Source organism: Haplochromis burtoni, unplaced genomic scaffold, assembly GCF_018398535.1.
Source record: "Haplochromis burtoni strain Fernald_Lab_line unplaced genomic scaffold, NCSU_Asbu1 Contig_9, whole genome shotgun sequence".
Lineage (NCBI taxonomy): Eukaryota > Metazoa > Chordata > Actinopteri > Cichliformes > Cichlidae > Haplochromis > Haplochromis burtoni.
This window is the reverse complement of record NW_024582370.1, coordinates 3,628,879-3,651,870: the sequence shown is the minus strand read 5'-3', so window position 1 is coordinate 3,651,870 and position 22,992 is coordinate 3,628,879. Positions and strand designations below refer to the sequence as shown.

The window sequence follows — 22,992 nt, the reverse complement described above, 5'->3', positions numbered from 1 at the left end:
TTCAAACCTTCGGTTGTACAGTTCTCTAAGGACCTGTTTACAGAAAACAGGGGCATAATCGAGATATCTGTTATCAGTGCTGACTGACAGCAGGGCTATTCAACTTCTGTAGCAACAGGTAGAAAAACTACTGAGGGTCCATACAATAATGTATACAGTATAACTTTAATAGCTATTTTATTAGGTGGCATCAAGTAGTCACGCGCATTCCTTTTCCTTTGTTGTATCGTTTTAAGTGATTCTAGACAGCAGCCAATCCATATAAAAAAGTAGGACAGTCTTCATTATGATGCACAAAAAGCTATATGTAAAAGGAAAAAAAACAGGACAAGAATAAGTTGCTGGCAGGCACAACAAATGTAGCTGGTTGGATACTGCATAACTGTATACATCAGACTAACGTTAAGCTTACATTAATTCGGGGCCTGTTCATAATAAGAAAAACGCATCTAATTATATACATTAAGTCTTTAAACCAGGTCTATAAGTGTAAAATGCTCACAGTAAGACAACACAGTTATCAAAGTAATTATAAACTGGCATGTCCATGGCAGAATCACAACCTATTCCAAGCAGTCACAAGTGGCTTGCAGCAGGTTCATATCCATATTTGTTTAAGGTGAAGTCACTAAAACAGTATCCAGACTAGCAGGTCTGTTTGCACTATCACAACAATAGAAAAATAGATGACAGTCTTTGTAGTGTCACTAATACAGCATTACATGCTTTAGTAACATTGTAGACTAACCATACATACAAAAAAATGGGTAATTTAAAGTTGTTTCAGCCAATGAGAAAAGCTGGGCTACCATTTCTTTGCTTGCAGCATTATGCAACCACCCCTGCACCAATTCTAAACTGGAGGGGGGGGGGGGGGGGAGAGAGAGAGAAGGGGGTGGGAATAAAGGGGAGAGGGGACATGAGCAAATGAGAACCTAATGATTTTGGGGCAGTTCTTTAGAGGTGGAGTGAATAGGGCATAGGTGGGTTCGGTTTGACGGAAGACGTGTCCCTCTAACTCGGCAGGGAACAGCATGCTCTCGTTGGGGATTGATAGCATTTTCATAATGGAAAGGGACGCTTTGTGCAGTGGGGTGCAGTGGACTTTTTAGCTTTACAGACCAACACTGTAAAGCCAAAAGTCAAAAGTCCACTGCACCCTCACTGGAAATGCTGTTTGTAGCAAAGATAGAGTGCATTTGACCAATTCAATGTGAAAGCTGCACTCATCAATACATTGCTTTTACACAGATGTTTGCCTTCTTTGCTTGCAACCTATTTGATGGAAAATAGGTAACAAGAACACAGCGCTAACCTCAGTAAGAACATCCTGTGAACATGTCTGTTATGATGGGCGTCCTATCCGACCAAGATTCTGTCCTCTTGCCACACAGAGGTGTGGCACACAGAGGTGTGGCAAGAGCAGACGTTTTGCTTTTAGTTGATAAGTAACATACCTGATTTGACTTTCTGTGTCCTGCACTTTAAGTTTCACAGTTTCCCTTCTGTCATTAACAGGCTGATCCAACACGCACTGCATAGATTTGATTGTTCATTATTTGTCTTTCCTCAGGCTGGAAAAGATGCATTTTCCAGGAGGAGGTCACATAAAAAGTCAAGAATTATTTCAGGTTTTTTCAGGTATGGATGAGGTATTTACTAGATTAATGATGTTATAGACTCAAGATTAAATGAATGAATGATTAAATTAGTGATCTTTGCGCACAGCATAATGTCAAACCTGCGATTAGTGAGCCTCGGCATCTGATCTTTCACTCCAATGATCCTAGCTACAGTCACCATCAGTAACTAAGAGAACACTGTTCTGTGAATGCAGACTTAGTAAATAACAATATTTAGTTATAGAAGACCTAAAAGTACTAGGTTAGTGAAAAACAGTCATCCAGTCCAAAAGTGTTCTATAGCTGCATTAGTGTGAAAGACAACTCAGATTATTTAAAACCTTTAAACATGCTAGATCAACCTTTAACCTTGTTCCCTATTAATTATCTCGCATTAAGTTTCTTCTTATAGATTTATCACCTCGTGTGTAGCTTGGGACCTGAGACTTGCTTGTTTATAATTCCACTTAAAAGTAAAAGGCATGCCCTTGTATGCAAAACCTGTGAAAATAAAAAATAGTGATGGACATAGTTGTGGTCACCTGTGCCACTTTTCATATGCACACAGGGCTTTGGAACCACACCGGAATCGCCCCTGGACCGGAGATGCAAAGTCCTATTCATAGTCTCCAGGTGATCAGCAGAGGAACAAGTCAACCACTTCATCATAAGATGTTTTATTTGGAGTACTCCAGTCAACATAAAGTGTTAACAAAGCACAAGTATTAGTAATTAGGCCTGTTCACTGCCAGTGACATACTTCTGTGTGGATTATGCATCGATAGCTGAACTTTTTTTTCTCCTGGGAGATTAAATGGGAGTTTACATCTCCTAGGAGATTACATAAACTACGACTTTGCTAAATCTCACAAAAAAGTTAATTTAATTATACTTCGTTTATTATTGCTTGGTGACGCTGTCTTTATTACTTTTGGTCCCATCAATCAAAATAACCCATATCTTCCAGCAGTCTTGCTTCTACATCAGGAACAGTGAGATTATGGAGCAAGCCTTTGACTTGCAGTCGTATTATAGTGAGGAAAAAACAGGGTGGTCTTACCTTGTGTAGCTGCAAGCCAGTCCTTATCTTCACTTCGCAGGCCGGTTGCATTGCGCCGCTCACTTCAACTCAGCACCGCTGCGAAGTGAAGAGAAGGGTCGCTCAAACAGATGTGAAAATTCAGGCAGACATGGGATGGCACTGACACGAGATTATATCTCTTATCCACCAGACCAAAAAAAGAGGCCCGAACCTGGACTGACGCAATCTAGGTGAAACTCTCTTAACCCCGAAATAACTTTCATGGGTCAACGAGGATACCGGTCTGTTTTTGGACAGTTATATTTCTGTCCGTGTCTGAGCTTTGTGTGTGGGGGAACATAGATCTTTACCAATAAAAGAAAAATCCGGTTAAAATGTAATCCGAACATTTCGTTTACTCATCTGAGGAATAAGTAAGTTGAAACGTGTTTGCAGTTAAAGAAAAAGCTGCTCGTACCTTTGATTTCCCCCTGCCGTCGACTTGCTTCTGTCCCGCTTTGAACTAGTTTGTTTTGACGCGTAATTTGGGGTTTTCTCGCTCAGAGCTTCTGCGCCCATGAAAGACGTGCGCGTCACCATTGAGGGACTTCTCGGCACAGAGAGACTGCTGGGGGACGTTTTTCTCCGGGGATGATCGTGCCATAACTTTGCCTCTATGCGCGGGACCCTCTAAGTTGCATCTCACATCTCAGCCTCAGCATCGCTCTCTGTGCCGAGGAGCTGCAGAGGGCAAAGCCTTCGCGGAGGAGAACCACGTGACTGTAGCACCAATGAGCCCCAATCTGAAAGCTCGGAGACTAGGAAGGAAAAAAAAAATCCCCTCTGCGGTCAGAACCTTAGAGCGAGGCAGACTTTACTCACATTACACGGTCTAGTATGTGAATAGGAGACCATGTGCTATAGAAAGCAGGATAGGCGGGAACTATATCTAAAAATAGGCCATCTGCAAGCAATATTACAAAATCAGTGCAAGTTCTTACAGAGAGGAGAGCACCCAGATGATACCTGTTCCCACCTGCACCTACTCTCAAAACGACTGGGGCTTTATAGCAGCTCCGTTTAATGATTGCAAACACTGAAACCAGTTTGTTCTCACCTCTGCAGCAAATATCATCCAGCTTCCAAGAAAATGGCTCAACCATGTAAGACTGAGCAAAGGAGAAAACAATGAATACTTAACACACATTAGGCAATCTCAAAGTCAAGTTAAAGTTTATTAGGGGTTGTTACTCTGTGTACGACAGCCTTGAAATCAAAAAGACACAGGAACAGAGAGCGTTGATATAACAAAGCACGGAGCTGGTTTTGGAAACGATATCAAAGTAACAGTATTACTTTCAGATCAGTGTTTACCATTCAATTTAAAGAACAAGCATCTTCTTATTGAAATATGGAGTCTGAATATACAGAAACAGCAAATCAGTTTTTGGATTGCGTGAATAAACTTAATGTGCATACACTTCTTTACAAAAAGAGAGAAAAAAATCCTCAGTGAGTCGGTTGTCTTCAAGATGCAATCTTATGAACTGCTACTGTGATGGTCCCGTGACTCCTCACCAGAATGTTCCTAAAGAACAAATAAAGATAAAAAAAAAAATGTAGAAACTCTGAGCTGATAAACAAAAACTGTACTGACAAACAGGGATTAGTCAAAGGTGACAAAGTTCAGGAAATGCTCTGTTTTTCTCTATTACATGTTTTCACCTTTGACTGATAAATCTTTTTCAACCTGTCAGTCGTACACTGCTAATCTGATGATCAGTATGAGCAATCAATCAATGATTATTACTCAAAAAAATTTTTTTGTCATCATCATTACCACAAATTTCAGTAAACGAGGTAAACTAGCACAGAAAGAAAGCACCACTTCCTAGATTTCATCACAAAACCACAAATTTGTTCTTATCAAGTGGTTACAAATGATCAAACTCTAGAAATAATCAGAACAAAATAAATAACCACCTTTAAAAAGGAAACAGTTAAAAAACAATAACAACAAAAAACAGGCTCATCCATTGTCTCCATCCTATCACTTTAAAGTCTTAATTTTATTTTTAATAACTTCTCCTTTATGGTCACAAGTATTTTGAGAGCTGATGTTAATGGTGCACCAGAAGGGGGCAGCAGAGCTGCAAAAATAAAGTCTTTTTGTCAAGCCTGTGATCAGTTAGAGAAATTAATCATTTTATTTTGGCCTGTTTTCAGATGTTTTTTGGAGGTACTGAAGATATGTTTAGCCTACTTTAGAGTTCAGAAATGTAGAATTATTGTAGAGACACTAACACTGCCCTCGATGTAATAAAGGCCTGAGTGTGTCATAAACTTAGGAGTAGATTTCTAGGAGACTTTCCTCCACTTGAGCTGTGAAAGTAAGACAAAGAGAAGTTAATGTTGAGTGGAAATTCCCCAGGTGAGACCTGGGTGGCGGTCTCAGTGTTTGTAATATGTTAACTCTGTTTTCTCTGTTGTGTAGAGGAATTTGGTGTAGCTTAGGTGAGGAGATTACTTTTATGACCGGCAGGAAGTCACGTACACAGAGACACACACACACAGTGCTTTGACTGTTATGACGCACCCACACCTACATGCACAGTCACTCACGTGCACTCACATAGACACACAGGTACGCGGGCACACAGGCACTCACATGCTCGTGCATACACACACAGACACAGAGTTTGCAGCACACCATGGTGGTTTTATGATGGAGTCGCTTCTACAAAACTGTGTTTCACAGACAAAGGAGTGAAGATCTGCAGAGGGACACCGGCCTTGCACGTCCTCCCTTCTAGAAGATGCATGCTTAACTGAAGATGAATGAAGATGAATAAAGGTTTTGTGAAAATGACTACTGAGTTCCGGTGCCGTCTCTGGATGCCCGAGGAATAAAAAGAACTGGGGTGAAACTGATTTTGTAACAGTACTCATCTCCCTGCATATTAATCAGTGCAATGCTTGAATTCACTGAGATGGAGAAAAAAAGGAGAGATGAAAGTCAGTCAAACAAAAACCAAAAAGACAAAAGTCGTGTCAGTGCTCACCCCGACTCGGACTCCAGGCATACGGTTGGAGTGTCTGTTGGGTCTTTTGTGAGAGCTGCAGCTTGTTTGGCCAAAACGGACACAACACCGCCATGTTCATCAGACAGGGACCCGCGGCCTGGAAATAAAAGACTTTTTTTTAGAAGAAAAAAAAACACTCAAACCAGTGTTGATTAATTTCCCTTTAAGGTCATCGTGCATCTAACAAACTCATGTTGTCTAGCTTCTAGCTGAGGAGCCAAACCAACATTTTTTGATTTTAACACATTTCTTTGTTGATGAGGAAAACCAGGCTACACCTGAAGGAACAAATCCACGGTTTTGGACAAGCACACTAACTTCACTGCGTTTCCAGGCCTACTCTTAGCAAAAATCCAGAAAGTTTCTGCACCTGGTCAAGAAAACCCTGGAAAACACAATTTGCTGTTTCTGCACTTCAGTTTTGTAAGATGAACAAAAATGAACATTTTACAGCATTATGTGGATAATTAGTTGGATTTGTCTGTAGATTTTGTTACGTTAGGACAGACAGTCTGTATGTAAGTTGAGTGGCTGCTACTTTACTACGCAGACATGAGAGTGCTGTGAATCTACTGAACTAAAATGTAGGAAGAAGTCAAATCAATACGAAAGCTGTCAGAGAGTCAGACAGCAAAATTGTTTGGCCAGTAAGATTTTATTCATAATATTTTAATGAACTTTTTTTGTTTGTTTTGAAGCATATACTTCAAATACACACAACTATCACACAGTGGACATCCCATCGCAGTGAAAAGTGAGCCTGTGAGTAGAGAGTCTACTTGTATTTCAATGATATGAAAGTCTGTTGGTCAAATGTAATAAAATCCGCAAATGCTGATAAAGCAGCACATAATCTGGTGTAAGTGATAACCCTTCCAGCTGAGTTATACCACTATCAATATGCTAATTATGTTTTTGAATGAAAGATACACGACACACAATTTGTTATTAAAGAGCAGCAATTGTTTGTATCAGAGAAAACCTAGTAAAACGTTTACATTTACAGTGGTCCCTCGCTATAAGGCGGTTCACCTTTTGCAGCTTTGCTGTTTCGCAGATTTTTTTTGTGCAATTTTGCATGGTTTTTATTTTATTTATTTATTTTTACAGCGCGTTGTGTTCTGCGTCCTGATTGGCTGTAGACCATTGTCAATCAATCGTTCAGCTTGTCAAATTTACATAAATCTTCAATCGCTAGCAGTGTGACTCTGAAGTGCTGTACTGTATGTTTGTATGTTTTCTCCCCAACAAACACAACAATGTCAACGAAATGTTTTGCACTGTCAAGGGCAACCGCGGGTGCCTTTGGTTTCATTCTATAATACTGGAGATTATTTTTTATAATTATTATAGATGAAGTTGGCTACTTCGCGGATTTAACCTATCGCGTGTTATTTTTAGAACGCAACCCCCATGATAAACGAGGGACCACTGTACATTTGAAAAATACCGTCTGTAACATTTATACCCATGTTTGGATGATTTTTACAGGAACTACATCAAAGTTAATCAAGGGATCACTAAAACATTTATTAATCCTTGATAGAGCAAGCATAGGAGCAGGCTGCTGACTCTCAGTCATGTAAAAAAATAATGTTTTCACGGGACTCGGTGGAGCACACTGCAGCCATCTTGTTCATGATGTTTAACATTTAACACATTTACCATGAGACATCCACTCATGGGAAGATTGTGGCATTGTGTGTTAACACACACCTGAATCCTGCAGACCACCAAATTCCCAAAATTTCAGCTTTCATAATTAATTGTCTTTCATTCTCACTTGACTTATATGCAGAATGAAAATTAATTCTCCATCAACATAGTTAAAGTTTTTTAATTATTGTATTTTATTATTGTATTAGAATAACGTATTAGTAGTGGATGGTTTGAAAACAACTTAGAACTTATTATTCTAAAACTAATGATTGCATTTGACTACAAATACAGTATGTACAATGCTAATACTCAGATCAGTATACAATATAGTTTTACTACAATTTTAAGTTGAGAAGCTTCTATTCTTTTTGAATATTTTTTCCCTTCATAATGATGTAAGTGCGTCTTTCTGTTTCATGCAGTGACAAACGTCACTAACCCATTATGATCAGTGCTTTAGGTAGAAATTTTAGTATGGCCGTTGAGCTTCAACAATTAACAGATTGCAGGTAAAAAAAAAAAAAAAATCCCCACATTTCCAAAGAAATGCCCACAACCTTTTATTATGAAGGAGCTTAACGTGGATTTTTTTAATTAATACTTGTGTTTTTACTTTGTTTATTTGAATTATTCTTTTGCTCTTGAATCTGTTTTTTATTGTCTTATGTATTACTTTAAATGCTTATTTGTGGACCAGTATTGATCAATAAGAACTTAATGTTTTCGTGAAAACAACACCACTCGGTACTCTCTCTCCCATCCAAAGCGTAATGACTTATGGCTAAATAACCCATAACTTTGAGCATCTGAGCAGTGACACCTGTTCACTTTGACAAGTAAAAGGCCAGTTAACGTGAACTAGTTTGGGATTTCCTCACTTACAGCCCAGGTTGTGTCCTTGTTGATCCGTGCAGAGCACACCAACCACTGCTGGATTCTTCATGCTGCCACAAACAAACACACAGAAGGAGCGAAAGTCGCTTTAAAGGTCACAAAAACGTAAAACATATACTCAGTGCTAGAGTGGTTTTAACTTACGTATCATCGAGATGCTGTTCGAGGGTCGACTCCATTGTTATCAATCGGGAATAACTTAAATCGAAGTTTGCTCAATGAAGCTGTATTTTTGTTGTTGTCTGCTACCTCAACGTTTCCGGGTAGAGTCAGCTGACTGTCACATGAACTAAGGGTCCATATGAGGACCAAAATATGCCAAGCGCGGAAATATACAATATATGTAGGACCAAGTGAGTCATGCGCATTGAAATAAAGCGTTTCGTGATTTAATGATGAATGATGCATTAAAATACATTCCCTCATTCATTCATTTATTGGACATTCAGGCATTAATAAAGTCAATAATTATTTGATAATTCAATCGAAAGTAAAAGGACTAATCATAAATAAATATTTCTAAATGAACTATAAATCAATTAATTTAATAAATATTTAAAATAAAATGGCATTAAACTAACAAATAAAAACTTAATAAAAAAAAATTAATGCCAAATTTAAAAACTATTTTTTCAAAACCCTTTAGAAAAAATGCAATTTTTAAAAGAGACATCACTAAATGGATTTAAAAAATCAATTACAAATACAAATTTATTTCTGACATTTAAAATGATGATTCCCACCCCCCAGTTTAAAATCTATTGCCTGCTTGCATTCGCCTTTTCTGTTTTCTTTGGGGTTAACTTCCATATTGTCTAATTCATAATATATTGGCCGTTCTTACGTTCATATAAAGCACAGAGTTTGTGACTAGATAGATCAATATTTGCTAATACATTTTTGTAACTTCCATATTTACACCCTAGAGAATTAATTGTGCAGGAAAATCCCCGTAGATCAGTAGTTTCTGAAAAACTCAGAACAGCTCACCTTTGTTCTCCATTCTGATACTCAGTTTGAATTTTAAAATGTCATCTCGACTGTCTCAATGCCTAAATAAAGAGTCATCAAACTTGCATATTTAATGAAGTGGCCAGTGAGTGTATGTCACAGTTTTGTGTGCAATGAAGCCAGAATGCAGGACACAACACAGAGGAGTCAATAGAAAGCTGATAATAAGTCCAAAAGCACAAAGTACAAAGAATACAAGGAGACCTGAAGACAACAAAAGCACATGCACAGGGAACAAAACACCAACATGACAAAGATGAAAGTAATCAAGACAATTCAACAGACAGAAAATACGATTCAAAAACAGGAAATCAGAGAGAAATAAATCACACTAAAGCAGGAAACAATCCAAAAGCTACAAATAAACACAGAGACAGGAAAGCTCATATTAAAAATGAAGGGAATGCTGGAGAAGGGAACACTGGAGGACACAGAAAGATAAGATGAAGGGAATAACAGAGGCAAGCACAGAAGGAACTTAACGCATGAGAAATAACTCAAACTAGGAACTGAAGCTAAATAAAGATCATGGATCCAAAACAAGCAGTAGGTTTGTTACCCATCTGAAAAGGCATCCAACACCATGAAAACTAAACAGTAGCCAGAACTAAAAAAATTAAAAAAAACCAAAACAACAACTTTGCATAACATGAATAAACAAACAAACAAACAAAAACCCAAATAGACTCAAATATAAAAAGGAAAAATTCAAAACCCAAACACTGAACAAAAAACAAACAGTGGACAAAACACAGGACCGTAACATTTACATCATGATGAGATTTCATATTCCCCACTCTGCGAAAAGTGTTTGATTCATGAGTATAATATTCAGTACAGTTTTCCGTGTCCCGAGGTCCTCATTCACTGAAGTAACTGTCTACACTAGATAGGTTATGTAATGAAACCTTGCTCCTCTATATTTCATCATTGATCTGTTACTCTCTTCATACCCACCTCCACTAGAAATTGATTTTGGTATTCAGAGGTGTATAAATATAAAATCAGATTAGTTTAGTTTTTCTTCTGAATATATTTATTGATTATTCACTTCCCAATGTATTCCTATGGAGCAGTCACTCGACACCCACAAATAAGCTGAGGTTGCCTAAAAAAACAACTCCAATGTCGAAGGTGCTCCTCGGTACTGAGAAGCAAAATCACCCCTTCAAACACAATCTTCTCCACCATCCATGTAACATAACAGAATGACTCAGCATAATAAATACAAGGACGGTAACAATGGCTTTTATTGCATGTAAAATATAGCAATAATACTTTGGGTTTAAAACAGAAATCTTGTTTCTTGTACCCTCTTGATGGCAGATTTTGTTAATGCAATTTCTTTAGAAGTTAGTGTGAGGCCTCTGGGCACACCTCCACATGATTTCTGCTGCCTGTCCCAGGATGGCTTGGCTTCAGTGCTCCTGCTGACAGGGCAAAAATGGGTGAATGTAATTATATGGCCACTGCATTGGAGGAATCCATCACCTGTGCAGCAGCAGGGTAATGTCCTGCTGAGTAACCCAAGGGGTGCTCTCCCCCTCCCTCCTTCCCTCTAATTTTTTTCTGTCTTTGGCTCTCGTCTTCTCTCGCTCATATTTCTCTTTTCGCAACTTAAATCACAGTCTGCCCGTTTTCTCTGACAACCAGCTGCTCATCACTGTCCAAGCAGTCACGTACTCACAGACGCATGTAAAAGTATAAGTCTGTGCATAAGGAACAATTTTCAGCCTTCTTTTTATGCCATACATGCATGCTCATGTATCACGTACACATCACATACACACAGTAACTCCTGCTATCTTCATGAGGACAGCCAATAAAATACTAAATCCATAAGCCCATTGCTGTAACCTTAGCCGTCACAGCAAAGCCAGTCACTAACCTTACTGAATTCTCAATGAAACCCTAAATCTAAGTCTTTTCCCTAATTTCAAATTAAAATTTGTCCTCCAAAGATAGTAGAATAGGCCTGCACACACACACACACACACACACACACACACACACACACACACACACACACACACACACAGGAAATCTTTAATCTTGTACAACCAGAGGTTGGTATAAATCCAGTTATTCGTGACCTATACATTAGAGCTGCAGTAAATCTGCAAATGAGCTGGATCTGAAATAGAGACCTGACTCAGAGTCGATGTATCACTGCGATCCTCACTACCATAATTCAGAGACATTAAGACTCATTATTCCTATTCTCATATCACTTTAGTGGCACTGTAGCTTCGACGTCTCAGTGAGGAGTGGTGCAAGGTTTTAATCATTCATTTAAACCTCTTTAAAACACATAGCATCATGACACACACCATACAGCAGGGGTCGGCAACCCTAGGCACGCGTGCCACAGTTGGCACGCGAAAGGGTTAACTGATGGCACGAGTATTCTCATTGTGCTGACTTTTTACAATCAGTTACAGTAACTCGTACTGCGTACTAGCTAGCATGATGGAGTTTCTATACAGCTGGGTGGTGCTATGATGTTACTGATAGTGAACTTTATTTTATTCATAAGGTCAGCCAGTAGAGTTGCCAACTGTCCAGTAAAAAGACGAATCGTCCGTATTCAGAGAAATTATTACGTGTTTCGTGTTGAGCTGAGAAGGGACGCAGTTTGTCCCGGACTTCAGCTACAATGAAAAAGACACAAAGCTGGAGTTATTCTGTGTCTTTACGCTGCAGCTGCCTCTTCTTCTCTCATTCTCTCTCTCTCCTGTTGCTACTTCAATTATGAAACTGATCAATGATCAGCTGATCAGCTTTTGTCTCTCGTTTGTTTATCGCCCACTTTGGGCCAGAAAGAGGAAACCAGCGGATGTCGCGCTAAACAACAGCAGCATGTTTAAGCTTGATCAGCTGTTGTTAGAATTTATTTAATATTACTTTCTAGTATCAGCTGATGTTTGCTGGAGCCACAGCTGTAAAGCTGCTGGTCATGATGTCGGTTTGGTTATCTGGTGAGAGGGAAACATGAAGATGAAACCAGGAGATGTCCTTACTGAATCATCAGGGCTGTGATGGAGAAACAGGTTTACCTTTTAGGTGACATGAATAAGTTGAAGGGAAGTTATGAACTGTTTCTGAGAGACAAATAACACCAGGATCCTTTTTTTACTTAGCTGACAGCTGGTAACTGTGCAGGGGCGGGTCTAGCAAAGTTTTGCCAGGGGGCCAGGTAGGGCATTAACAGGGAAAGGGGGGCACAAAGAAATACTTTTCTTTCTTATTCTCATTTAAAATGTCTGGCTGTTATTAAATAATTATCTGAATCTTACAACCAAAGTTTTTATCTGACGTAAAATGTATAGAAATCATACATATACCAACAAGACTGTACATCACTGTCACAACAGCGTTTGTTTTCATTCAAAGGCTTTATGGCTTTAATACCTGGTGGGCCGGTCTCTAGTCAAAATGCCCGGGACGATTTTTGTCCCAGTCCAGCCCTGGGCACGACACGCAGTGAATTAATCTGAGAAGGTGCATTAAAAAATAAATGGCCGCGTCAGCGGTGCACATCGCAAATTAGCTCTCATAGACACATTAGTTGTGCTGCTTCTTCATGACGGTATCTTAGCTAACAACCCCAACTACCAGATTCAACTTGTAATTGGCTAAAAATAACTTAGCCTACTGGTGAGAGGGACGTTGTTAGCTTTCCATATTCCGACATTTCAAAAGCTTCAGGAGCTGTCCGCTCAGCACAGCATCAACACCACGGAAATACACGGATACATCCGTAGGCTTGAGACACAAGGCGGTTTTGGGACTTTCAGGTGTATGGACCAATTTTTTTTTTCTGATCAAACCAGAAATCTTTAATGAGCAGCTGGATTTGTCTCACATTAACTGGCTGAGTTAATGCCAGTTAATGCAACATTGAAGCAGCTGGAATCCACAGCTGTGCGTGTTCATGGAGCTGCCTTTTCACCTGCTGGACATCACTACCTGACAAGTTTAACTGTCTTCATAACATTGCAGAGGCCTTATTGACAGTATTTGACTCTACATATCTGTGTGAGCGGATTTTCTCTCACATGAGTCCTCAGGCAGCTGTCTGAATGCTGGACACTCGGAGACCTGTGTCTCTGAGTGGGAGACCAGAGATCACATTTTCCCTGTATTAACAGACATGCCATATTGGCCCAGTTTATTGTTCTTATCATTGTTGTGAGGAGACCATAAATAGCATTTGTATTTATGTTGTACAGCTCATTTTCTGTTATGGATAAAAAGTCTTTTTTTGTTTCAAAATAGCTGATAACTATTCACTGATAGCTGCCAACATCTGCGAACAAATATAATTCTATAAAGTGGTTCTATATAGTGTGTAACTGTTCATATAGAGCGTTATTAAATTTATTGCTAATGCAATCATATGGCACACTGACTTCTGAGGAAATTTTAAATGGCACTCGTCATCAGAAAGGTTGCCTACCCCTGCCATACAGTAATGTGATAAATAAGAAATATTGCGTTCTTGTTTCTGTTTTACCAGAAGACCAACCCACAAGTCAGTAATGTGGTAATGTCAGTAAACTCATTAGATGGCTTTGATTTTTATTTGTTTTGTCTTGATCACTTCTGATTGACAAATAGCTCAGGACTTGTGCCCTTTCTTCCACAGACATGTCAGATTTATTTTAGTTTGTCAACTCCTGAATTGGTTCTTTTGTTTTTGCTAGCTTGGTGGAAACTCTTACAGCTCCGGTCCAGAGACGATGTAGTCGAACCCTAAAGTGAGTCTTCGTAAGCCATCATCTGGATAGGTGAGATGACAGAGCTTCTGAGTGGACAGGCAGAAGGGGTGTAAGGGGGATTTTTCTGGCATGAGGAGGGAGGAAAGAAGAGAGGGAGGGGAGAGTGTTGGGTGGGGGGGTCACAGGTGGATAAAGAGAAGGAGAAAGGGAGGCTGCCTTCTCTAAGGAGTTGAGTAAACGTTGAGGAGTGGCTGAAGAGTCGGGGAACCAGCTTGACGTGCCACAGAGACAGTTCACAGTTGTTGTGTGGTGCTGGGGGTGCTGAGAGAGTCCAGTTCTCTTGTTGCTGTCATGGGTTTCAGGGAGGTGCTGCTGTCCTTCCTCCTGTTGTCTGTTGGGAGCTGGTGCAGAGGAGCTGTTATCACAGGGGTAAGATGGAAATTTCTAATGGAGCAACTCAATGTTAAGGTTTTTGATTTATCAGACTATCAGACTGTGTGTTGTCATATTGAAAGTGCATTTTACATTGTGTCTATCATAACTGTAACTGTTGCTTCAGTTCAGTGCCCCATTCCACTTGGGGCACTAGTATATTCAAATAATTTTTTAAAAAATCAAGAAAAATATTTAAAATGTCTGTTTCTATCATTATATTTTCATCATCACAAAATCATTTTATATTTATATTTATATGTATATATATATATATACATTTTTAGTTTTATTTTAAATTATTTTAACTTACATTTTTGTGTGTGGATGAAAACTGAACACATCCCTTCTCTGGATAATATTGTTAAATTTCATTACAAATGACTAATGACAGATCATATCCTCCCCCGCTTGAAGTTAACTGGAAAAATCAGAGGAAATTATCTCAGCCCCCTGAATGCTATTCATTTGTAAATGGGTTAGGGAGAGGACAGGGAATAAATCAAATGGATTTCACTCGCCAAACATGGGAGGGTATCTCTATTACAATAAGTAAAAGTTATATATATGAAAAGATAAACTCTATATCTATTACCATATATGAAGATGAAACAGATTTACTGGCAACAATAGAATTGCTTTTATTACTTTTTGTCTAGACCTCTGCCACCTTGTCTTTCTATCTTTCCTGCAGGCTTGTGAGAGAGATGTGCAGTGTGGTTTTGGCCTTTGCTGTGCTGTCAGTCTATGGCTGAGGGGTCTGAGGATGTGTGTCCCAAGAGGTGTGGAAGGGGATGAGTGCCACCCCTTTAGCCACAAGGTGGGGATAAATGTGATGTCAGTTATAATAATCTTCCAGTGTTACACACACATACGCGCACATAGGCACACACACGTTTATCCTTCTTTCCTGTTTTAAGAAATTCTGATTGCTGTCAAGCTGGCTGAAGCCTTAGAAAAGCTGCTGATAAGTGCAGGGGGTATTGATTCTACTCAGCAGATCTGAGCCATATATCTCTTTGATTATCTGGAACAGGCGACGATTACTTCTACTAACACCACATCCATCTCTGAAACTCAGACCGATTAAGAGAAGCTTTAGGGCCTGCAGTTCCAGTTGTCAGCTCATAAAGGATTTAAGCTGTCAGATTAGCCCAAAGCTACATTCCCTTTCCCCTTTTTCACGCTTCCAGGTACCCTATCCAGGGAAAAGGCAACATCACACCTGCCCCTGTCTCCCCCACTTGGTGTGCACCAGGTATGCTGACAGCAAGTACAGGTGTACTGAGGACTTCAAAAACATGGACTTTTAACGGACGAGAGAACACCCAGAATGATGCAAGCACAACAGCAAACAGAGTGGAAATCCGAACGGCCTGCGGATCAAAATCTTCTTCAGTGACTTTATTCTTCATTTGTGTACGCTATGCACTAAAATGTATGGGTTCTACTGATGCACACAACAAGCACATAAAAAGAAACAGGGAAGTGTAACCAACAAGATCTACAATAAACATGAGACAGCTTTAATTTAACAAGCCAAATGTTACCCCGAGAGTTATTTGCGAGCCTTTAGCACATCTGCTGTTTCTTTCATGCTCATTTTATATTAATTCATCATGAGACGTGTTCGAGTATTACTGTCAATAAACATATACATAAAGTTGTGTTTTATAGAGGGCTCAGTTAATATTGTTACATAAAACATTATGTTCTGTATGGAATGGAAATGTCAACTGGTTTTAATCACAGTGTGATAACGGTCATAAACAGAATCTTAGTGCAAATACTTTCACACGCAAACTGACCTTGTATAATATATTTGATTAGTGCATACGTGAGTCAAGGTGAAATTCCCTCATGTTAAATCGTTAGTAGTTCTTTGTTTCTTCTGTCTTAAATTGAAATGTACCGTGTCCAGTGTGAAATCATGACTTGACACGTGGACTTCAAAAGCTTTAACTAATAAAAAATTAATAACAGGAAAACATTAAGGGAAAAAGTAGTATAGATCACCAGAGATGTTATGAACTGGGAGTATTACCCTGCAGCTGTGAGGTACTTGTGCTGTCCTTTACTTACTCTACTTGTTCTTTATATTTATACTGCACTGCATCTGTGTAAAATATTGTCCTTTGTACTTATATTTATTTGACATCTGCAGTAACTACTTACTTTTTAGGTCGAGTTACCACATAGAAAACATTTATAATGCTCATCAAATACAGCTCGCCGTTACAGTATATAAAGAGCTGCAGCCTTAGCTACAGCATAAAACACCGCTTATACATAAATGCACAGCAAATAATAATAAACCAGAATAAATTCAAAGACTAGCCACTTACATCATTTGTTTAATGTAGGATTACATTTTGATAACTGTAATTGAGTATGTTTTGATTGGAGTACTATAATTGCTACTTCTATTGGGTGTGAATACTTTATGCTACCAATTTGTTAAATGTTACTGCAGCGTAGTACAGAAAAACAGCTATTGTTTTTCAGTGAACTTATGAAAATTTTAGAAAAAGTGTTTGTCTAAATCTTAAACCTAACCCTAATTTCAGTTTATTAAGTCAAAATTTTGAGATAATAATGAGAAATTTTGACTTATGGATGGCAAAATAAGCAAATAAACACAGTGGTGGAAACAAGTTTCTGTAATTTACGGCTCACACTTTCACATGATTACATCTTTGCTTGTCCTACCTTTGTTTTATTGTTATCAGATAAACCTTTCCAAGTAATTCAAGCTCACATCTTTGGAAACCTTGAGGAAAGTTTGCATACTGGTATTAAGTAGAAGGTCTGGACATCATATCTCCTGAACTGCACACCAACACATTGGTGTACCTGTTTAACACTTACAGTGTATTTAAATGATGTGACGAATAATAAAGTCAATCCTTTGGAAGTTAGTTGTCATTTTCAGTAGATACCCTGTAAATACAAGTTTGACTTTTAGAGTTGCAACTTTTAAGTTCATACAAAACATTTTTTTTTACAATCTTCCTAAACACTTTCAGTGTTCACAAGCTTAATGGGATATTTGTCCCCAGATAAGAGTCTGTTTTCTAAATCATATGCTTCTTATCACCATCTTTCATATCAGCTTATAGGAAAGGGCATTTCGGAAAAACAACCTTGATTAGTTGTATATAAGGGCTGGCCTCAGCAACTGGACGTTCACTCATCTGAGTCTACCTGTAGAGACAGCAACATGATGAAGTGGCTGGTCGTTTTGGCTGCCCTCGTGGCTTTCGCTGAATGTCTCCATAAGTAAGTCTGACTTGGTTGGTTGTTTCTTTATTTGTTTTATGTATTTGACATTAAATACATAAAAAATTGTGAAACTCTCCGTGTTCCTATGAGGAGATCTAAAGGTCCTCCTGCTCACCTGAATATCGCACAGACATTTCTCCAGCTGTAAAATTCCGGCCTGCCTTGCTCATTGCATGATTTTCTGCTCACGTTGCTACATGTAGGATGCCCCTGATTAAGGGAAAATCTGCCAGGCAAACCCTCAAAGAGAAAGGGTTGTGGGAGGAGTACAGGAAGAGTCACCCATACAACCCAGCAGCCAAGTTCTACAGCAGTGGCACCGAGTCCATGACCAATGACGCTGACGTAAGCCCAGATTAGTAAAAAGCTTTAGATTTTGTTCATGTCGTTGAAAACATACCTTGCTTTACTTTTTCAAAATTGTCTTTTTAAATCTGAATCTGCATCTGTGTACTTGTTCCTTCTTTATCTGTCCCTCTAGTTGTCCTACTATGGTACGATCTCCATTGGAACCCCTCCTCAGTCCTTCTCTGTCATTTTTGACACCGGCTCCTCCAACTTGTGGGTCCCTTCAGTGTATTGCAACAGTTCAGCCTGTGGTGAGTGCCACTATGATGACTACCGAAGCAACATGGTACAACCTGGCCAGTATGGTTGGAACATACAGAAATGTGTACTTCTGCTATTAGATACTGTTCAAAAATATCCCTTTTTCATTTTAGGCTCTTTTTCATTCATGAATTTTATCCATAATGTAACTTTTTTCCAGCAGAAAATATGCTCTTAACTTGTGAGGCAAAATCAATATACAAGCCTAGATGAACTTGACTACTAGCAACACTGGAATCCTTCGAGCATTAGTAGAAGTCATTTAGTAATAATAACAGAGCAGCACAGTTTGATTATCACAGTGACTTGAGATTTCTGCAGTATTTGCACGTGCAACTCTGATTCTCCACATAATGAATTGGTTTACTTTGGTAGCACATTCTTTCTAGCTTGTTCTAGTTGTAACTTTACCAGCAGAACAACACTCATTGCCATCACTGAAATGCTAGACATCCAAGTTGTATAAAATTGCAAAACTTAAAAATGCATTCCTCTGCAGAGAACCACAATCAATTCAACCCATCACAGTCATCCACCTTCCAGTGGGGTGACCAGTCTCTGTCCATCCAGTACGGGACTGGCAGCATGACTGGGTTACTGGGCAGCGACACTGTTGAGGTAACCAAAACCCGTGGAACAAAAAACTTAGTCTATTTAGACTTCAGATGGGCATCTCTCTGTGGTTTGCTGAACTGTGACAGCTGTTTTGCATGTCCAGGTGGGCGGCATCTCTGTGGCCAAGCAGGTGTTTGGATTGAGTGAGACAGAGGCTTCTTTCATGACTTACATGCAGGCTGATGGGATCTTAGGACTGGCCTTCCAGAGCATCGCCTCTGACAATGTTGTACCAGTTTTTAACAACATGATCACTCAGGGGCTGGTGTCAGAGCCCATTTTCTCAGTCTACCTGAGCGGGTACTGAAATGAAATGGAATTCAGTTGGCTGGAAAATCTTTATTGGGTTTTTCTTTTTGAGTATATTTTGTGAATTTATGATGTGACTCTCTCTCTCTGTGTGTGTGTGTGTGTGTGTGTGTGTGTGTAATATCTTAGCAATAGTGAACAGGGCAGCGAGGTGGTCTTTGGTGGTACTGACAGCACCCACTACACTGGAACAATCACCTGGATCCCTCTGTCTTCTGCCACCTACTGGCAGATCAACATGGACAGGTGCCAATAAGTCATCCAAAAGCTGTTTTCTTCATAGCCAACATCTTTGCTTACAGCTTCATATCAGACACAAAAAATCACAAGGTTATAAAACTTCTTGGCTTGACTGTAATTCAACTTTCCACTTCACAGTGTTACCATCAACGGGCAGACTGTAGCCTGCTCTGGTGGGTGCCAGGCCATCATCGACACTGGCACCTCCCAGATTGTTGGTCCAACCACTGACATCAACAATCTGAATAGCTGGGTTGGAGCCTCAACCGACCAGTCAGGAGATGTGAGTCATACCATCGTGACACAAATTTTCCCCTTTTTCTGAACCCAGAGTAAACAGACATTTAAGACCCTGACGTCAGAACTTTGAAATAAAAATAATTAAGTGGGATTCGGATAGCTGCTTCAGTTGGAAAACTGTAAAATACCAATAAACAGATTTTCTTCTGCCTCATGGCCTCTGACTTTGTTCTGCTGACAGGCTATAGTGAACTGCCAGAACATCCCGAGCATGCCCGATGTCACCTTCACTCTCAATGGAAACGCCTTCACAGTCCCTGCATCTGCCTATGTTTCTCAGGTCAGTAAGACCATCCTGCCAACCACAGCACCAAATAATACAATACAATAATGAAGATTTGAAGAAATATATCTTTTCTTTCTCCCCTGTCCACAGAGCTCCTCTGGTTGTATGACTGGCTTTGGTCAGGGTGGCACCATGCAGCTCTGGATCTTGGGAGATGTTTTCATCCGGGAATACTATGCCGTCTTTAATGCCCAGTCCCAGAACATTGGTCTGGCCAAGTCAGCGTAATGACATCAGTAATCTCATAAATACTCCAAGCATGTATTTTAATGGAATGGGAGAGTTTATGCAAACAGGAGTTTGTGGAAAACGTGCATGTGAACATGTTGTAGCTGCCTTTACATTAAACAGATTATAGCAACAGCATTTCTCTCTGTGTGTGTGTGTATCTGTGTCGACTGAACTTGCATGGCTATCTACTATTATCGCACATCAGTAGAATAAAGTGTTTCTGTGTTGTGCTGAAATGTCACAGGAACAAGAATCAGTCCAGTGTGTTCTTTTATACACTCGACCTTTTACAAAGGATCTGAAAGTTTTCACTTTTTTATGGTAAGGACAACAGGCTAAGAAAAAAAATGACCCAACAGCTCTCAGAAGAAAAAAGGGCAGGTTGCCACTGACATCGAAGAAGCTGATAAGGACAAGCATTGATAGAACAGATGATAACCTGATGACATGATTTCACAACTCTGCTGCTATCTCAACCTGTGAACATGAGAATGGGGAAGTCTCAAACACAGACAAAGCACACATTTACTGCAGAGACAGAGTTAACTGTTTTAATTTCATTTCTTATGCTGTCAACATTTCTCCATTAATAGTTCATTATTATAAACATCATCAGATATCAGATTTTACAGTCCATTCAAGGTTTGGGATACAAAATAATCAAAACAAAGTAGAAGTGATCAGTCTCTGCTTGATCATTAAACATCTTTTAGTATTTAAGCAGTTAACTGACATATACATAAAAACTTTCCAACAAAACACTGACAAAAGAATTAAAGTGGATCAGACATTAAAATCTGTAACTCAAATTCACGGTTGGATTGCCAGTATGGAGTATTCCACCATCCCAGCATGCTCTTCGTCGGCAGCTCCTGTTGGTGCGTTGTGCATCCTCACATTTGCATACACTTCTTCGGGCTTCTGCAGAGCCCTGAAGTCCACCATTGTGTAGACTATGCCGCTCGTTTCCTAGTAGAGACACATTTTGCCAAGAGACAGTATTTTAGAGGAAGTTTAAAGTATAAACATGTCTCCAATTTAACATGATAGTGAGTCACAGCGACTGCTTGTTCCCTGTTTAGCACGTACCGAAGCTTCTTGGTTCAGTGAGTCACAGTGAGTTTGTCCATATTTGTCTACAAAGAAAAACAACAGAACTTCACATCATTTACCCATTCTATAAGAGGAAAAAAAGAATATATTTTATCATAAACTTTGGCAGACAGTCTGAGCTCTGCGACAGCAGTTTTCAGGGAACTGCTTACCTAGCGGTTTGGATTTTGTCCTGACTCTGCAGCAAACAACACCAATCACTGAACTGATGAACATCATCACTGTAATTGCCACAATGACAGCCAGTGGCAAACTAAAACTCCAGGAGACTCTGAAGAGGAGCAGAGCACAAAAATGAAAAAACTATTCATGTTTCAGACACAGGAACAATTTGACTAGTGAGCAACAACAAAAACGAGCAATGTGCAGAGTGACCACCTGTTGCTGTCACCGTGGTCCTCTGCTAAAGCAGGTCTAGTGGACTCTGCGAGTGCTGTGGATGTGCCGGGGGCTTTGGTGGTCCCTGTGATTGGAGGCTGTGAATGGCTGAAGTGATCTGAAACTTCTGCAAATTTCAGATATAACAAAGTCAAATAAAAATCATGCTTAAATACAGCTAATAAACAATGACAGTAACAACTGTTGCATGAAATGCATTTAGAGCATCCTGTCAAAAGTTTTATAAGAATACTCACCAGACACTTCTATATAATAGTCCCTGTAGATGTGATTTGGGGCTCCCAGCACGACACACCTGTAAAAGCCTCCATCTACAAATTGCACATTTGCTATTCTAAATTCAATCCAGCCATCATTTTCTATTTTGGTCACTCTTCCTTTCAAAAGTTCACAGGTATATCCTGAACTGTCCATCAGCCTGTAGCAGCCTCCCGGATACAGTTTACAGCAAGCCTTGTTGTAACTGTTGTAAAATGAAGGAAAGGAGAGTCTCAGGAAAATGTGCTCGAACTCTTTAATCCTCTCCTGGCCTTTTAGATGACAGATATCTGGAAAACAAACAGCTGTCAATACAACTTCTCAAATACTGGAAAAAGTGGAATAGCCTTTTTTTTCATACCTATTAAAAGAATAAAAACAATGGAAAACTTCATCTTCATTGTGATGCTCGCTAATTCTCAGCACTTTGGGACAGTTTTAGTTTTGAATTCTTGCTGCAGGATTGAAGGCTCCTCCTAAAGAGGAAAGAAGAGGAAGTTGTCAAAGACGTGCTCCTCACGAGGCTTTGGGAACTGTTGCTGGACACATCTGTGGCACAACAGTTCTGTGGCTGATTCTTTTTTTGACTGTGTTATGTGTCTGCATATTGGAAATGGACACAAATGGAAATGGACAATGGAGAGTCAATATCACTGGAAAAGAAATATGAAAATGCTTTGACCTCATATCCAACAGCGAACATTTGTCTCATAGTTTTGCATTTACACAAGAATGTGATCGCTTTAGCAGCTCATTAAGTTGCATGACTAAAATCTTGCAAAACACAAAATGTACTATTGCTTTTTTATATGGTTACAATAATAAAATAAAACCAACTACATGAAACATATGCTGGTAGCTTTATTTTATTTTACTGCACAGACAAAGACACAAGGAGATTAACCGA

At 39.4% G+C, this 22,992-nt stretch overlaps 5 protein-coding genes across 6 annotated transcripts in view; 2 read left to right on the top strand and 3 right to left on the bottom strand.

Annotated features, from left to right (window-relative positions):
- slc16a4 (solute carrier family 16 member 4) overlaps positions 1 to 3,738 on the bottom strand; it is a 30,305-nt gene extending 26,567 nt beyond the window's left edge. Inside the window, exons 1-2 of one of the 2 annotated variants that reach the window (XM_042228165.1) lie at positions 3,122 to 3,738; positions 2,683 to 2,760 (exon numbers count right to left, since the gene is read on the bottom strand). The gene's annotated coding sequence lies outside the window, so the exon portion shown is untranslated. The remainder of the gene's footprint in view (positions 1 to 2,682; positions 2,761 to 3,121) is intronic. The other variant, XM_042228169.1, reaches the window with a different exon arrangement.
- Positions 3,739 to 3,859: 121 nt separating this feature from the next.
- On the bottom strand, positions 3,860 to 8,574 carry lamtor5 (late endosomal/lysosomal adaptor, MAPK and MTOR activator 5). Its single transcript, XM_005914880.1, has 4 exons — positions 8,424 to 8,574; positions 8,268 to 8,329; positions 5,706 to 5,823; positions 3,860 to 4,231 (listed from the first exon to the last, which is right to left on the bottom strand). Exons 1-4 carry the CDS (start codon positions 8,456 to 8,458, stop codon positions 4,171 to 4,173), a joined length of 276 nt encoding a protein of 91 aa, XP_005914942.1. The 5' UTR covers positions 8,459 to 8,574; the 3' UTR covers positions 3,860 to 4,170.
- A 5,682-nt stretch (positions 8,575 to 14,256) lies between these two features.
- On the top strand, positions 14,257 to 16,986 carry prok1 (prokineticin 1). Its single transcript, XM_005914877.2, has 3 exons — positions 14,257 to 14,440; positions 15,138 to 15,263; positions 15,637 to 16,986. Exons 1-3 carry the CDS (start codon positions 14,363 to 14,365, stop codon positions 15,754 to 15,756), a joined length of 324 nt encoding a protein of 107 aa, XP_005914939.1. The 5' UTR covers positions 14,257 to 14,362; the 3' UTR covers positions 15,757 to 16,986.
- Positions 16,987 to 17,617: 631 nt separating this feature from the next.
- On the top strand, positions 17,618 to 20,450 carry LOC102297046 (pepsin A). Its single transcript, XM_005914876.3, has 9 exons — positions 17,618 to 17,722; positions 17,929 to 18,070; positions 18,207 to 18,324; positions 18,834 to 18,952; positions 19,053 to 19,249; positions 19,388 to 19,504; positions 19,637 to 19,781; positions 19,980 to 20,078; positions 20,175 to 20,450. The coding sequence occupies exons 1-9, from the start codon at positions 17,664 to 17,666 to the stop codon at positions 20,310 to 20,312; spliced, it is 1,134 nt and encodes a 377-aa protein (XP_005914938.1). The 5' UTR covers positions 17,618 to 17,663; the 3' UTR covers positions 20,313 to 20,450.
- A 429-nt stretch (positions 20,451 to 20,879) lies between these two features.
- On the bottom strand, positions 20,880 to 22,559 carry LOC102305118. The gene is made up of 6 exons (XM_014338716.2): positions 22,447 to 22,559; positions 22,064 to 22,375; positions 21,807 to 21,933; positions 21,581 to 21,699; positions 21,405 to 21,451; positions 20,880 to 21,284 (listed from the first exon to the last, which is right to left on the bottom strand). The coding sequence occupies exons 1-6, from the start codon at positions 22,484 to 22,486 to the stop codon at positions 21,126 to 21,128; spliced, it is 804 nt and encodes a 267-aa protein (XP_014194202.2). The 5' UTR covers positions 22,487 to 22,559; the 3' UTR covers positions 20,880 to 21,125.
- Positions 22,560 to 22,992: the final 433 nt, after the last annotated feature.